The sequence below is a fragment of the Mustelus asterias genome, chromosome 31 (genome assembly GCF_964213995.1).
Source record: "Mustelus asterias chromosome 31, sMusAst1.hap1.1, whole genome shotgun sequence".
Taxonomy (NCBI): Eukaryota; Metazoa; Chordata; class Chondrichthyes; order Carcharhiniformes; family Triakidae; genus Mustelus; species Mustelus asterias.
Genome location: NC_135831.1, coordinates 599,872 through 615,212, shown reverse-complemented (window position 1 = coordinate 615,212; position 15,341 = coordinate 599,872). Strand labels below are relative to the sequence as shown.

General features: G+C 46.3%; 1 protein-coding gene across 1 annotated transcript in view; it reads right to left on the bottom strand.

The window, feature by feature from the left end:
* psmb6 (proteasome 20S subunit beta 6) overlaps positions 1-14,991 on the bottom strand; it is a 29,571-nt gene extending 14,580 nt beyond the window's left edge. The window contains exons 1-4 of the mRNA XM_078200900.1: positions 14,662-14,991; positions 10,295-10,362; positions 6,125-6,256; positions 4,036-4,165 (exon numbers count right to left, since the gene is read on the bottom strand). Of these exons, the coding sequence (XP_078057026.1) occupies positions 4,036-4,165; positions 6,125-6,256; positions 10,295-10,362; positions 14,662-14,778 (447 nt within the window). The 5' untranslated portion in view covers positions 14,779-14,991. The remainder of the gene's footprint in view (positions 1-4,035; positions 4,166-6,124; positions 6,257-10,294; positions 10,363-14,661) is intronic.
* Between the last annotated feature and the right edge of the window lie 350 nt (positions 14,992-15,341).

Sequence of the window (15,341 nt, the reverse complement as noted above, 5' to 3'; positions counted from 1 at the left end):
ATCGGGGAATACGGGTACAGAATTCCCTAAAAGTGATGTCACAGGTGGATAGGGTCGTAAAGACTGCCTTTGGTACATTGGCCTTTATAAATCGGAGTATCGAGTATAAAAGTTGGAGTGTTATGGTAAGGTTATACAAGATGTGGAGATGCCGGCGTTGGACTGGGGTAAGCACAGTAAGAAGTCTCACAACACCAGGTTAAAGTCCAACAGGTTTATTTGGTAGCAAATACCATAAGCTTTCGGAGCAATGCTCCTTCGTCAGATGGAGTGCTCTCTGTTCTCAAACAGGGACCACTCCATCTGACGAAGGAGCATTGCTCCGAAAGCTTATGGTATTTGCTACCAAATAAACCTGTTGGACTTTAACCTGGTGTTGTGAGACTTCTTACTAAGGTTATACAAGGCATTGGTGAGGCCGAATTTGGAGTATTGTGTACAGTTTTGGTCACCTAGTTACAGGAAGGATGTAAATAAGGTTGAAAGAGTGCAGAGAAGGTTCACAAGGATGTTGCCGGGACTTGAGAAGCTGAGTTACAGAGAGAGATTGAATAGGTTGGGACTTTATTCCCTGGAGCGTAGAAGATTGAGGGGAGATTTGATAGAGGTGTATAAGGTTTTGATAGGTATAGTTTGAGTGAATGCAAGCAGGCTTTTTCCGCTGAGGCTCGGGGAGAAAAAAACCAGAGGGCATGGGTTAAGGGTGAAAGGAGAAAAGTTTAACGGGAATATTAGGGTGGGCTTCTTCACGCAGAGAGTGGTGGGAGTGTGGAATGAGTTGCCGGATAAAGTGGTAAATGCGGGGTCACTTTTAACATTTAAGAAAAACTTGGACGCGTTCATGGATGAGAGGGGTGTGGAGCGATATGGTCCAAGTGCAGGTCAGTGGGACTAGGCAAAAAATGGTTTGGCACAGACAAGAAGAGCCAAAAGGCCTGTTTCTGAGCTGTAATTTTCTATGGTTCTATCCCACTCCCTATCATCCTGGTGTGCTCCATGTGCCTATCCAATAACCGCTTAAATGTTACTAAAGTGTCTGACTCCACTATCACTGCAGGCAGTCCATTCCACACCCCAACCACTCTCTGCGTAAAGAACCTATCTCTGATATCCTTCCTGTATCTCCCACCACGAACCCTATAGTTATGCCCCCTTGTAATAGCTCCATCCACCCGAGGAAATAGTCTTTGAACGTTCACTCTATCTATCCCCTTCATCATTTTATAAACCTCTATTAAGTTATTGGCCCTGGGGTTTTTCACTCTGGGTTTTCGCCTCTCCCTGGAGATCACATGGTCTGGAATGGGGGGGGAGGGGGTGAGTTAATAGGTTGTAATGAACAAAGCATCGTAGCTGTGAGGGACAGCTTGGGGATAGGATATTGGTATGGAGATAGGGTGGAAAATTGGGCGGGGATCCTGGATTCAATCCTGGACCGGGGAGCGGCGCGGGCTTGGAGGGCCGAAGGGCCTGTTCCTGTGCTGTATTGTTCTTTGTTCTTTGTTCTTTGTAAGTCTCCCCTCAGCCTCCTCCGCTCCAGAGAGAACAGCCCGAGCTCCCTCAACCTTTCCTCATAAGACCTACCCTCCAAACCAGGCAGCATCCTGGTAAATCTCCTCTGCACTCTTTCCAGCGCTTCCACATCCTCCTTATAGTGAGGTGACCAGAACTGCACACAATATTCCAAATGTGGTCTCACCAAGGTCCTGTACAGTTGCAGCATAACCCCACGGCTCTTAAACTCCAACCCCCTGTTAATAAAAGCTAACACACTATAGGCCTTCTTCACAGCTCTATCCACTTGAGTGGCAACCTTTAGAGATCTGTGGATATGAACCCCAAGATCTCTCTGTTCCTCCACAGTCTTCAGAACCCTACCTTTGACCCTGTAATCCACATTTAAATTAGTCCTACCAAAATGAATCACCTCACATTTATCAGGGTTAAACTCCATTTGCCATTTTTCAGCCCAGCTTTGCATCCTATCTATGTCTCTTTGTAGCCTACAACAACCCTCCACCTCATCCACTACTCCACCAATCTTGGTGTCATCAGCAAATTTACTGATCCACCCTTCAGCCCCCTCCTCTAAGTCATTAAGAAAAATCACAAAGAGCAGAGGACCAAGCACTGATCCCTGTGGCACTCCGCTAGCAACCTGCCTCCAGTCCGAAAATTTTCCATCCACCACCACCCTCTGTCTTCGATCAGATAGCCAGTTACCTATCCAATCGGCCAACTTTCCCTCTATCCCACACCTCCTTACTTTCATCATAAGCCGACCATGGGGGACCTTATCAAACGCCTTAATCCATGTATATGACATCAACTGCCCTACCTTCATCAACACACTTAGTTACCTCCTCAAAAAATTCAATCAAATTTGTGAGGCACGACTTGCCCCTCACGATTTCGTGTTGACTATCCTGGATTAATCCGCATGTTTCTAAATGGTCGTAAATCCCATCCCTAAGGACTTTTTCCATCAATTTACCAACCACCGAAGTAAGACTAACCGGTCTATAATTACCAGGGTTAATTCTATTCCCTTTCTTAAACAGAGGAACAACATTCGCCACTCTCCAGTCCTCTGGCACCATCCCCGTGGACAGTGAGGACCCAAAGATCAAAGCCAAAGGCTCTGCAATCTCATCCCTTGCCTCCCAAAGAATCCTAGGATATATTTCATCAGGCCCAGGGGACTTATCGACCTTCAGTTTATTCAAAACTGCCAGTACATCCTCCCTCCGAACATCTAAAAGCTTTGGGATTTTCCTTAATCCTGCTGGCCAAGGCTTTTTCATGACCCCTTTTAGCTCTTCTTACTCCTTGCTTAAGTTTCTTTCTACTTTCCTTGTATTCCACACTTGCTTTGTGTGTTCCCAGCCTCCTAGCTTTGACAAATGCTTCCTTTTTCTCTTTGACAAGGCTCACAATATCTCTCGTTATCCAAGGTTCCCAAAACTTGCCATACTTATCCTTTATCCTTAGAGGAATGTGCCGGTCCTGAATCCCTATCAAATTACACTTGAAAGCCTCCCACATGCCAGATGTTGAATTGCCCTCAAACATCTGCCCCAATCTACATTCTTCAGTTCCTGCCTAATATTGTTGTAATTAGCCTACCCCCAATTTAGCACCTTAACTTGAGGACTACACTTATCTTTATCCATGAGTACCTTAAAGCTTACTGAATTGTTGTCACTGTTCTCGAACTGCTCCCCTACTGAAACATTGACCACCTGGCCGGGCTCATTCCCCAATACCAGGTCCAGTATGGCCCCTTCCCTTGTTGGACTATCCACATACTGTTTCAGGAAGCCCTCCTGGATGCTCCTTCCAAACTCTGCCCCATCCACACCCCTAGCACTAAGTGAGTTCCAGTCAATATAGGGGAAATTAAAATCTCCCACCACAACAATCCTGTTATTTTTACACCTTTCAAAGGAGGGATTCCCAATAGGAAATTACTGAACAGGTGGGCATGGAGAGAAGTAGCAACAAGACATTCAAGACCCTCAAAGGAGAGAAAAGTTAAATAGGGCAATTGTTCATGATAATAGAGAGAGAAAATCTTAAGTCACTCGTTAATTCTTCAGTCAGGGCCAAAGACCGTGGGACCCCCCCACACCACAAAGGCCAATGACCGTGGGACCACTTTCCCCACGACAAAGGGCAAAATCCGTGGGACCACACCCCCCACCACAAAGGGCAATGGCCACAGGACCACACCCACCACAAAGGCCAAAGACCGTGGGAACCCCCCCCTAACCACAAAGGCCATGGGACTCCCCCGCCCACCACAAAGAGCAATGACTGTCGGACTCCCCCCCCCCCCCCCCCTCCCCCCCACCACCACAAAGGCCAAAGGTCGTGGGACCACCCCCCCAAACCACAAAGGCCAAAGGCCACGGAACTCCCCCGCCCACCACAAAGAGCAATGACTGTCGGACCCCCCCTCCACCCACCACAAAAGCCGGATCTCCCTTCCCCCCCCCCCAATCAAAATGATGAAAATTAAACCACAAAATTTACCTGTCCACCTTTTCTTTTATCCCACCCAGCGACGATGATCCCAGCCATCAGCTCTTCTCGGTATTTGTAGCACATGTCTTTAAACAAATTACCAGCTGTTTGTACCAGTGGTAATTCATCAAGTTCAATGCTGTAAAGAAAGTGACACAGAGAATAGGAGATCATCATCAGATGCCACACACCACCCTAGGTTCAGCAGTGCAGTGTCCTTATGGTCTACAAGAAGCAGATGTGTTTTTCTACAGAGATACAATCAGCTTTGTCCTTGGTGTGCCCCACCTTCCTCCCCAGACAACGTACCTTAGTTCCTTTGGACCCTGGCCATTGGACCCTGCCTCTGGCCAGCCAGTTGTGATTCCAGCAGGCAACAGTTAAAGGAGGCAAAATTAAAAGCTCTCCAGCCCCTGCACCTTTGAAGTTGTCCCTTGCTTGTTCCTACAACCTTGCATTTTGTGCAATTGCCAGAGGTTGAATTTAATGTAATTATTTCACCAAGTTCATTAACATAAAGCTTTTGCTTCTCCATCATTCGAGCTTCTCAAGGTTCAGATCAGCAGCTTCTGCTAAACATTTGCTATGATGATGTGGCGATGCCGGCGTTGGACTGGGGTGTGCACAGTAAGAAGTCTCACAACACCAGGTTAAAGTCCAACAGGTTTATTTGGTATCATGAGCTTTCGGAGCACTGCTCCTTCATCAGGTGAGTGATGATACATTTGCTATTATGCAATAGATGAGGAATAAATATTCTTGTTACACATCTGCAAAATTGCCATAAACATCATGCAAATTACCGGTACAATTGAGAATAGTTTAGCAGAAGTACACTTGATGCAAGATACCACCTTTCCTATCAAGTTATCTGGAATCTGCAGATGTAAAAAAGCACACTTGGTCAAGGTGCAAGAGGACAGGAGGGAGTATGTGGCAGAGTCGGGTGTTGGCAGTGCCAGACGGAGGCCGTCACACAGCCAGGAGGGAAGGGGCAGCATGGTCGAGGTCGGGGACACAGAGACGGCCAGAGACAGGGACAGAGGAAGAGACTGAGGGGGTGGGCCAGTAGAGGGTGGAGCAAGGGGGCCGGCAGGCCACGGAACAAGCGCGATGCACAGGAAAGGGGAGGGGGGCCCTGACACGGAGGGAGGGACAGAAACAGGTTCCCAGGGTCTGCCAAAAAAATGGCTTACACAAGGCAAAGTAGGTTCTGAATAATAGAGACTAGACAGGAATGCTGCCACATAAGAGGGTCCCCCAAGACTCCATTAGAGCTCTGACGAAAAGTCATCCAGACTCAAATCATTAACTCCATTTCTCTCTTCACAAATGCTGTTGGACTTGCTGAGATTTTCCAGCATTTTCTGTTTTTGTTTCAGATTCCAGCATCTGCAGTAATTTGCTTTTAGCTATTGTTTTAGTCTGATATTGAAATTTGAGGGAGCTTGGAACATTTCTCCTTACTTCTAGCACACATTATGTGGAATGCACAGAGAACCATAGAATCCAGAATGAGGCCATTTGGCCCATTGAGCCTGCGCCAGCCCTCCAAAAGAGCATCCCACCCAGGCATTCGCTTCCACCCTATCCCCATGCATTTACCATGGCTAATCCACTTATACATCTTTGGACTTTACTTCCTGAAAGTAATCTTAGCAGATTTATTAGTAACATTTAGGAGGAAATTGTTAAAATAGTTGAAAAGGGCAATGCTCTGAAGTATGAGGATACGAATAGAGTTAATTTGATAATACAGATGACAAACTGATTGGATTCCTTACACACTGTTAAGCTTCTCTGCAGCAGGTGGTGCCAAGTTGGATTCACAGCAAACATCAATCTGCTCCGCACCAACTACAGAACTGGATCCCTTTCAAACTACAACATCACATTCAACATCGGGCCTTTAATGCAGCTAATAGCATTGCAACTGTCCAAAATAAATGTTGCTTTATTGGCCATTAGCCTTATCGTCTTAATCCAAACTCACCTCCAATTAGAAACCTGTATTCAGAAAGTTTCTGCCACCCATACTCTTACCCTGCATTAAATCATGTTTACCATCTGATCTTAACAATGTTCCTATCAGACCAACCTGTGGAAGCCCAGTTGATAGGCCACTGCATCTGCAATCGCTTGGGTGTCTGCTGCTGATCCTGAGCGACAACAGAAGATCAGATCGTGAATTGGAGTCAGTTTATCTGTTACCCTATTTGCGATGTATGACCTGGAAAAGAGAAGTTAGAGCACATCACAAGGGAATAGTTACCGCTTCACATGTGGCTCTTCACAACTTAACATCTGCAGTAAAAGGGGAACAAAGGAAGGAGAAAAATGTCCTTCCATTTATATTGAATCTATTATTTTGATCACGCGGTATTTGTTGCTGTTTCAATTCTCATTTGGTCTTTTCTCTTGCCCCCAGTTTTCTGTATCATGTGACTCCATTCCTTCTAACGCTTCAATGCAATGTCTGAACAGCTGCTGTTATCGATTCCTTACAGATGTTGCCTGAAAATGCAGTGGTGCCAACATTTCCTGCACAATCATAGAATCCCTACAGTGCAGAAGGCCATTCAGCCCATCGAGCCTGCACCGACTCTCTGACAGAGAATCACACCCAGGCACTCTACCCCACCCTATCCCGTAACCTCACATTTCCCATGGCTAATCCATCTAACCTACACATCTTTGGATTGTGGAAGGAAACCGGAGCACCTGGAGGAAACCCACGCAGACACAGGGAGAACGTGCAGATCCACACAGACAGTCACCCAAGCCAGGAATTGACCCCAGGTCCCTGGCACAGTGAGGCAGCAGTGCTAACCACTGTGCCGCCCTTAGATCGTGCTTATCTTTAGATCACGCTGGATGTGTGTGGATCAAGAGATTTATGAGAACAAAGGAAAAAGTCAACTGTCACAAAATCAAATGTTCTTGTTTAGGAAAGCTGCCATCCCAGGAATTAACATTTGTCATCTACTGAAATACAATCGTGGGAATATCCCGGACCAAGAGCATTGCACTGACAATCCAAAGTTTGATCTCCAACTCAAACACGATATTTATCTGAGACAAGTCAATCATTCTACACCAGGCCAAGTTTAGTGCTGTACATTTTTCAATGCTAAGATGTTACCAAGATAGTACTTTATTTGGCTTTTTGTATATAAGCAAAGAAAGTCTGCTAGACATTCATCAGCTGTCAAGTAGTTAGCTTATTTTGACTAGTCTACTCAAATGAATATAAATGGGGGACGGCTAAAGACATTGGGCGTGTGGAAGGAGTGCAATGAGCCTGAGCAAAGTCTGTCAGATCTCTCGATAAAGAAAAACTGTGCCTCTTGGTTTTAGCTTCATCATTCGACTTGGATCCTGTTAACGTCCGGTGACCTGCATCATCTAAAAGAGCTGGCAACCAGAATTGGTGAGGGATAAACATCAGCCATGGAACTGGTGAGAATTCTCTGTTAGTAGATCACAAGATCTTTCAAGACCATCTCAGTGGGCAGGCGGGGCTACAACTCAAATGTCTCATTTGGTCATACAGAACTGAAATGTTAGCTTTGGGTCACGTGCTTAGGTCACTGGAGTGGGGTTTCACACCTCGGAAGATAGAAAGTATGAAGTGAAAGGAGCTTCCACCAAGAGGGATTCAATATATTTGCTGCATAGAAAGTCATTTCTTAATCTTTCAGTAAGAGATCAAAGTAAACACAAAGCCATGGGGAGAAATGAACTTAAACTGAAGGCAAATTATGAGGGGGCCAGAAGAGATTTAGGAGTGTACTAACTAAGCTGAGCTTTGTTCAACATTAAATAATTTCTGTAATAGTTTGTCTTTTGCAAAGAACAGTCCCTCACATTTAACAGTGTACTTGATCAGGGAGGATTACATCTCCAGGATATCGGACAAGTCAGCAATCTGCATATGATGGACATGCAAAAAGCCCACGAGGGATGGGATGGCTTCATATGGTGCAGATTTGCTGATGGATTCTTTAAATTCATTCTTTCATCGCTGGCAAGACCAGCATTTGTTACCCTTCCCAAATTGTCCTCCAGAAGGTGGACACAAGTCATCTTTTAGAACCGCTGCAGTCACCTGATGAAGGGGCAGCGCTCCGAAAGCTCATACCAAATAAACCTGTTGGACTTTAACCTGGTGTTGTGAGGTTTCTTACTGTGCAGTAAGAAATGTAGGTACACCTAAAGTGCTATTCGGGAGGGAGTTCCAGGGTTTTGACCCAGCAACAGTGAAGGAACAGTTGAGGAGATCAATCCATTAAATTTTAGCAAAGTTCTGCTAAAAGTGCTGCATATAAAGTTGTTAGTATGTAACCGGTGACAACTTTGTATTGGATGTAATGTGACCAATGGGAACAAGATGCAAGGGTCGGCTGACCCAGTAAACCATGGAACCAATTACAGAGTGATGTAATAGCTGACCAGCTGATTCACTATAAATAGGAACCTGTTGGGAATTGTGGGAAGCTTGGAGTGGCCCAGGGCGAGACCCCAAGTTTGGAGTAATTATGTTTCTTTATTAAAGCTTTTCTTTGATTTATAAATTGGTGTAAGTTTTGTTGAATTTTCATCTCTGCAATTTTGAAGAGTTTCTTCTGAGGAAACAAAATCATCAGCTCTCTTTGTAAATTGTCTGTGTCTCTCTCTCTGTGTCTGTGTGTGTGTCTCTCTCTCTCTCTTCCCCCCAACTCCCTCAGCAATAGGAGTTAAGACGAACCCACAGCTTCCTAAAGGAACAGGTCCCACAGCAGAGACTAGAGCACAAAATGTAGGTGGTACTAAGGGTGCACTGCAATACTGAAAATACCAACTTTCAGATGTGATGTTAAACGGAGATAAAAGCAAAATATTTCGGATGCTGGAATCTGAAACAGAAAATGCTGGAAAATCTCAGCAGGTCTGACAGCATCTGTGGAGAGAGAACAGAGCCAACATTGAGTCTAGATGACCCTCCTCAAAATGTTGGCTCCATTCTCTCTCCACAGATGCTGTCAGACCTGCTGTGATTTTCCAGTATTATCTGCTTTTGTTAAACTGAAGACCTGTCTGCCCTTTCAGAAGATTTCTATTGTGAAGAAGAATTTTGAAGGTCTCTTTCGAATCCAAGCCAATATTTAACTTCCAGGACAGTGTATCAAATTAACATAAGAACATAAGAACATAAGAAATAGGAGCAGGAGTAGGCCATCTAGCCCCTCGAGCCTGCCCCGCCATTCAATAAGATCATGGCTGATCTGACGTGGATCAGTACCACTTACCCGCCTGATCCCCATAACCCTTAATTCCCTTACCGATCAGGAATCCATCCATCCGCGCTTTAAACATATTCAGCGAGGTAGCCTCCACCACCTCAGTGGGCAGAGAATTCCAGAGATTCACCACCCTCTGGGAGAAGAAGTTCCTCCTCAACTGTCTTAAACCGACCCCCCTTTATTTTGAGGCTGTGTCCTCTAGTTTTAACTTCCTTACTAAGTGGAAAGAATCTCTCCGCCTCCACCCTATCCAGCCCCCGCATTATCTTATAAGTCTCCATAAGATCCCCCCTCATCCTTCTAAACTCCAACGAGTACAAACCCAATCTCCTCAGCCTCTCCTCATAATCCAAACCCCTCATCTCTGGTATCAACCTGGTGAACCTTCTTTGCACTCCCTCCAATGCCAATATATCCTTCCTCATATAAGGGGACCAATACTGCACACAGTATTCCAGCTGCGGCCTCACCAATGCCCTGTACAGGTGCATCAAGACATCCCCGCTTTTATATTCTATCCCCTTCGCAATATAGGCCAACATCCCATTTGCCTTCTTGATCACCTGTTGTACCTGCAGACTGGGCTTTTGCGTCTCTTGCACAAGGACCCCCAGGTCCCTTTGCACGGTAGCATGTTTTAATTTGTTTCCATTGAGATAGTAATCCCATTTGTTATTATTTCCTCCAAAGTGTATAACCTCGCATTTCTCAACGTTATACTCCATTTGCCATATCCTCGCCCACTCACTCAGCCTGTCCAAATCTCTCTGCAGATCTTCTCCGTCCTCCACACGATTCACTTTTCCACTTATCTTTGTGTCGTCTGCAAACTTCGTTACCCTACACTCCGTCCCCTCCTCCAGATACAGTAAGCAATTGACACACAGATATTGGAACTAACTTACAGTAATGTATATATTTCAGTTTCCCTGAACCAGATTCATTCTCCTTGAACAATTAGTTTCCTAAATACTTTACAGACGTACCCTGTGGTAGTTCTAGAATCGGCACCGATGACAACTCCACCATCAAACTCCACAGCCATAATGGTTGTCTGTAATAGAAAAAACACATTAATGTGTGTCAATTCCCCTAGGAACAGACACACATTCACCCACAACATCAGACAGAGAGCCTGAATGTCTGAGAATTAGAAAGCAGAGGAAACAGTTAAGAAAAACAAGAAATAACTTATACTGCGTGCTCAATTTATGGCATATACTTCCACTTAACACTGTTTAGAATGATGCCATTGAGACAGAGAAACCTAGGGAGGTGGATGTATGGGTGGGAGTGAGTGTTTGTGGCAGGGGAGCCCAAGAGTAGCAATATTGAACCCAGTGACATGTGAAAATCCAATAACAATCTTTTTAACCAGAAATCAAATGTAATGTTAAATTAATTTAATGCGGTGTTTTTGGATTTCCAAAAGGCGTTTGATAAGGTGCCCCATAAAAGGCTGCTGAAGAAGATTAGGGCACACGGAGTTGGGGGTAGTGTGTTAAAGTGGATTGGGGACTGGCTATCCGACAGGAAGCAAAGAGTCGGAATAAATGGGTGTTTTTCCGGTTGGAGGAAGGTAACTAGTGGCGTGCCGCAGGGATCGGTACTCGGGCCGCAACTGTTTACCATTTATATAGATGATCTGGAGGAGGGGACGGAGTGTAGGGTAACGAAGTTTGCAGACGACACAAAGATAAGTGGAAAAGTGAATCGTGTGGAGGACGGAGAAGATCTGCAGAGAGATTTGGACAGGCTGAGTGAGTGGGCGAGGATATGGCAAATGGAGTATAACGTTGAGAAATGCGAGGTTATACACTTTGGAGGAAATAATAACAAATGGGATTACTATCTCAATGGAAACAAATTAAAACATGCTACCGTGCAAAGGGACCTGGGGGTCCTTGTGCATGAGACGCAAAAGCCCAGTCTGCAGGTACAACAGGTGATCAAGAAGGCAAATGGGATGTTGGCCTATATTGCGAAGGGGATAGAATATAAAAGCAGGGATGTCTTGATGCACCTGTACAGGGCATTGGTGAGGCCGCAGCTGGAATACTGTGTGCAGTATTGGTCCCCTTATATGAGGAAGGATATATTGGCATTGGAGGGAGTGCAGAGAAGGTTCACCAGGTTGATACCGGAGATGAGGGGTTTGGATTATGAGGAGAGGCTGAGGAGATTGGGTTTGTACTCGTTGGAGTTTAGAAGGATGAGGGGGGATCTTATGGAGACTTATAAGATAATGCGGGGGCTGGATAGGGTGGAGGCGGAGAGATTCTTTCCACTTAGTAAGGAAGTTAAAACTAGAGGACACAGCCTCAAAATAAAGGGGGGTCGGTTTAAGACAGAGTTGAGGAGGAACTTCTTCTCTCAGAGGGTGGTGAATCTCTGGAATTCTCTGCCCACTGAGGTGGTGGAGGCTACCTCGCTGAATATGTTTAAAGCGCGGATGGATGGATTCCTGATCGGTAAGGGAATTAAGGGTTATGGGGATCAGGCGGGTAAGTGGTACTGATCCACGTCAGATCAGCCATGATCTTATTGAATGGCAGGGCAGGCTCGAGGGGCTAGATGGCCTACTCCTGCTCCTATTTCTTATGTTCTTATGTTCTTAATTTAAATTACATTCATGTTAATGTAATGGTAAACATGAATTCAAGCTATTTTCTAAAACCAAATCTTTTCTCATCGTTTTTTTTCCCCTGACACCAGTGACAAATTCTGAACACTAACTTTAAGGTGTCCACCACCACAGACACACCCACCTACCTCAGCAACTGATACAACCAATTGCAAATTCCCACCCAAGCCTCACGCTGGCCTTCATTGTTCCTTCACTGTCACTGGGTCAAAATCTTGGAACTCCCGTCCTAACAGCACCGGACCTCAGTGGTTCAAAAGACAGTTCACCATCAAAGACAATTGGCAATGGGAAATAAATTCTGTCCTTTTCATGAAGCTCACCGCTCGTGAATGAATAAATGTATTTCTTTGGTCAAGCTTTTGGTCATCGACCCTACTATCACAGAATGCTTACAGTACAGGAGGGTATTTCATCCACTGTGTCCGAGTCCACGCTGGAAGAGCAATGCACCTTGTCCCAGTAACTTGTCCTCTCCAGATAATTATACAATCATCTTTTGAAAGATACAATTGACTCTGCCCCCAACATTGTCTGACAATGCATTCCCAATCCTAATCACTTGCCATGTGAAAGGTTTTCCCCTCATGTCTCACTCGACTCATGTTCATGCTCATGGGTTCATGAAGGGCAGGTCATGTTTGACTAATTTGGTAGAATTCTTTGAGAACATTACATGTGCAGTGGACAATAGGGAACCTGTGAATGTGGTGTATCTGGATTTCCAGAAGGCATTTGACAAGGTGCCGCACCAAAGACTGCTGAATAAGATAAAGGTGCACAGTTTCATGGGTAATGTATTAGCATGGATAGAGGATTGGTTAACTAACAGAAAGCATAGAGTGGGGGTAAATGGGTGTTTTTCTGGTTGGCGATCAGTGAGTAGTGGTGTGCCTCAGGGATCAGTGTTGGGACCACAATTGGTTATGATTTACATTGATGATTTGGAGTTGGGGACCAAGTGTAGTACAAAGAACAAAGAACAGTACAGCACAGGAAACAGGCCCTTCGGCCCTCCAAGCCTGTGCCGCTCCTTGGTCCAACTAGACCAATCGTTTGTATCCCTCCAGTCCCAGGCTGCTCATGTGACTATCCAGGTAAGTCTTAAACGATGTCAGCGTGCCTGCCTCCACCACCCTACTTGGCAGCGCATTCCAGGCCCCCACCACCCTCTGTGTAAAAAACGTCCCTCTGATGTCTGAGTTATACTTCACCCCTCTCAGCTTGAGCCCGTGACCCCTCGTGATCGTCACCTCCGACCTGGGAAAAAGCTTCCCACTGTTCACCCTATCTATACCCTTCATAATCTTGTATACCTCTATTAGATCTCCCCTCATTCTCCGTTTTTCCAAGGAGAACAACCCCAGTCTACCCAATCTCTCCTCATAGCTAAGACCCTCCATACCAGGCAACATCCTGGTAAACCTTCTCTGCACTCTCTCCAATGCCTCCACGTCCTTCTGGTAGTGCGGCGACCAGAACTGGACGCAGTACTCCAAATGTGGCCTAACCAGCGTTCTATACAGCTGCATCATCAGACTCCAGCTTTTATACTCTATACCCCGTCCTATCAAGGCAAGCATACCATATGCCTTCTTCACCACCTTCTCCACCTGTGTTGCCACCTTCAAGGATTTGTGGACTTGCACACCTAGGTCCCTCTGTGTTTCTATACTCCTGATGACTCTGCCATTTATTGTATAACTCCTCCCTACATTATTTCTTCCAAAATGCATCACTTCGCATTTATCCGGATTAAATTCCATCTGCCACCTCTCCGCCCAATTTTCCAGCCTATCTATATCCTGCTGTATTGCCCGACAATGCTCTTTGCTATCCGCAAGTCCAGCCATCTTCGTGTCATCCGCAAACTTGCTGATTACACCAGTTACACCTTCTTCCAAATCATTTATATATATCACAAATAGCAGATGAAACGTCTGACACTGGGAAGTTCCGAAGATCAAAGGGACCTTGGTGTGTTTGTCCATAGATCTCTGAAGGTGGAAAGGCAGGTTAATAGGATGGTGAAAAAGGCATATGGCACACTCGCCTTTATCAATCGGGGTATAGATTACAAAAGCAGAGAGGTCATGATGGAGTTGTATAGAACTTTGGTGAGGCCAGAACTGGAGCACTGTGTGCAGTTCTGGTCGCCACATTGTAGGAAGGATGTGAACGCACTGGAGGGGGTGCAGAGAAGATTCACCAGGATGCTGCCTGGGATGGAACATTTAAGTTAAGAGAAGTTGGATAGGCTTGGGTTGTTTTCGTTGGAGCAGAGAAGGCTGAGGGGCGACCTGATCGAGGTGCTCAAGATTGAGGAGCATTGAGAGGGTGGATAGGGAGCCACTGTACCCCTTAGTTGAAGGGTCAGTTACGAGGGGACACAAGTTAAAAGTGAGGGGTGGGAGGTTTAGGGGGGATTTGAGGAAAAGGTTTTTTACCCAGAGGGTGGTGACGGTCTGGAATGCGCTGCCTGGGAGGGTGGTGGAGGCGGGATCAATCGAGATGTTCCAGAGGACATTGTTTCTGCTAAATAATGGTCCAATGTGCAGGGGTTCGGGGGAAAGGCACTGAGTCCTGTCGCTGGGGAGCCGGTACGGACAGGATGAGCCGAATGGCCTCCTGCGAGAGACCGATTTTGTGATGAATCATCCCGAGGTTCTGCAGCTGCTCCCAGCGCCTGGGAGCCGCCATCAAACTTACTCCTGTGCTGACTTCCTGCCTCATCCAGTCGGGGTAGAGATCGGAGCCGCTCTGAGCGGCAGCGGCGCCGAAAGCCCAGCTCTCCACCGGCCGCATCACCGAAACTCCCGTCGCCATCTTAGCTCAACACACACAGACTGCCGGGAACGCGGAGGAGTGAGTGCCGCGGGGTTTGTTGGGAACGCGGAGGAGTGAGTGTCGCGGGGTTTGTTGGGAACGCGGAGGAGTGAGTGCCGCGGGGTTTGTTGGGAACGCGGAGGAGTGAGTGCCGCGGGGTTTGTTGGGAACGCGGAGGAGTGAGTGCCGCGGGTTTTGTTGGGAACGCGGAGGAGTGAGTGCCGCGGGGTTTGTTGGGAACGCGGAGGTGTGAGTGCCGCGGGGTTTGTTGGGAACGCGGAGGAGTGAGTGCCGCGGGGTTTGTTGGGAACGCGGAGGAGTGAGTGCCGCGGGGTTTGATGGGAAGGCGGAGGCTGGAATCGGTCAGCATCAGAAGGGCTAAGATCAAGTGTAGTATGGATTGGATGCTGCACTTGGTTGAGGTCATTAGGTTACATTGAAGCTTCATATGTTTCATATGAAGCAATTTTTAAAAGCCGCATCTCGGCCTTTTGGCTAAGATGCAAATGAGCTCAAGTCTTGGAGGAGGTATTGCTTTCCCTCCTCCAATCAGCTTGGCTCAT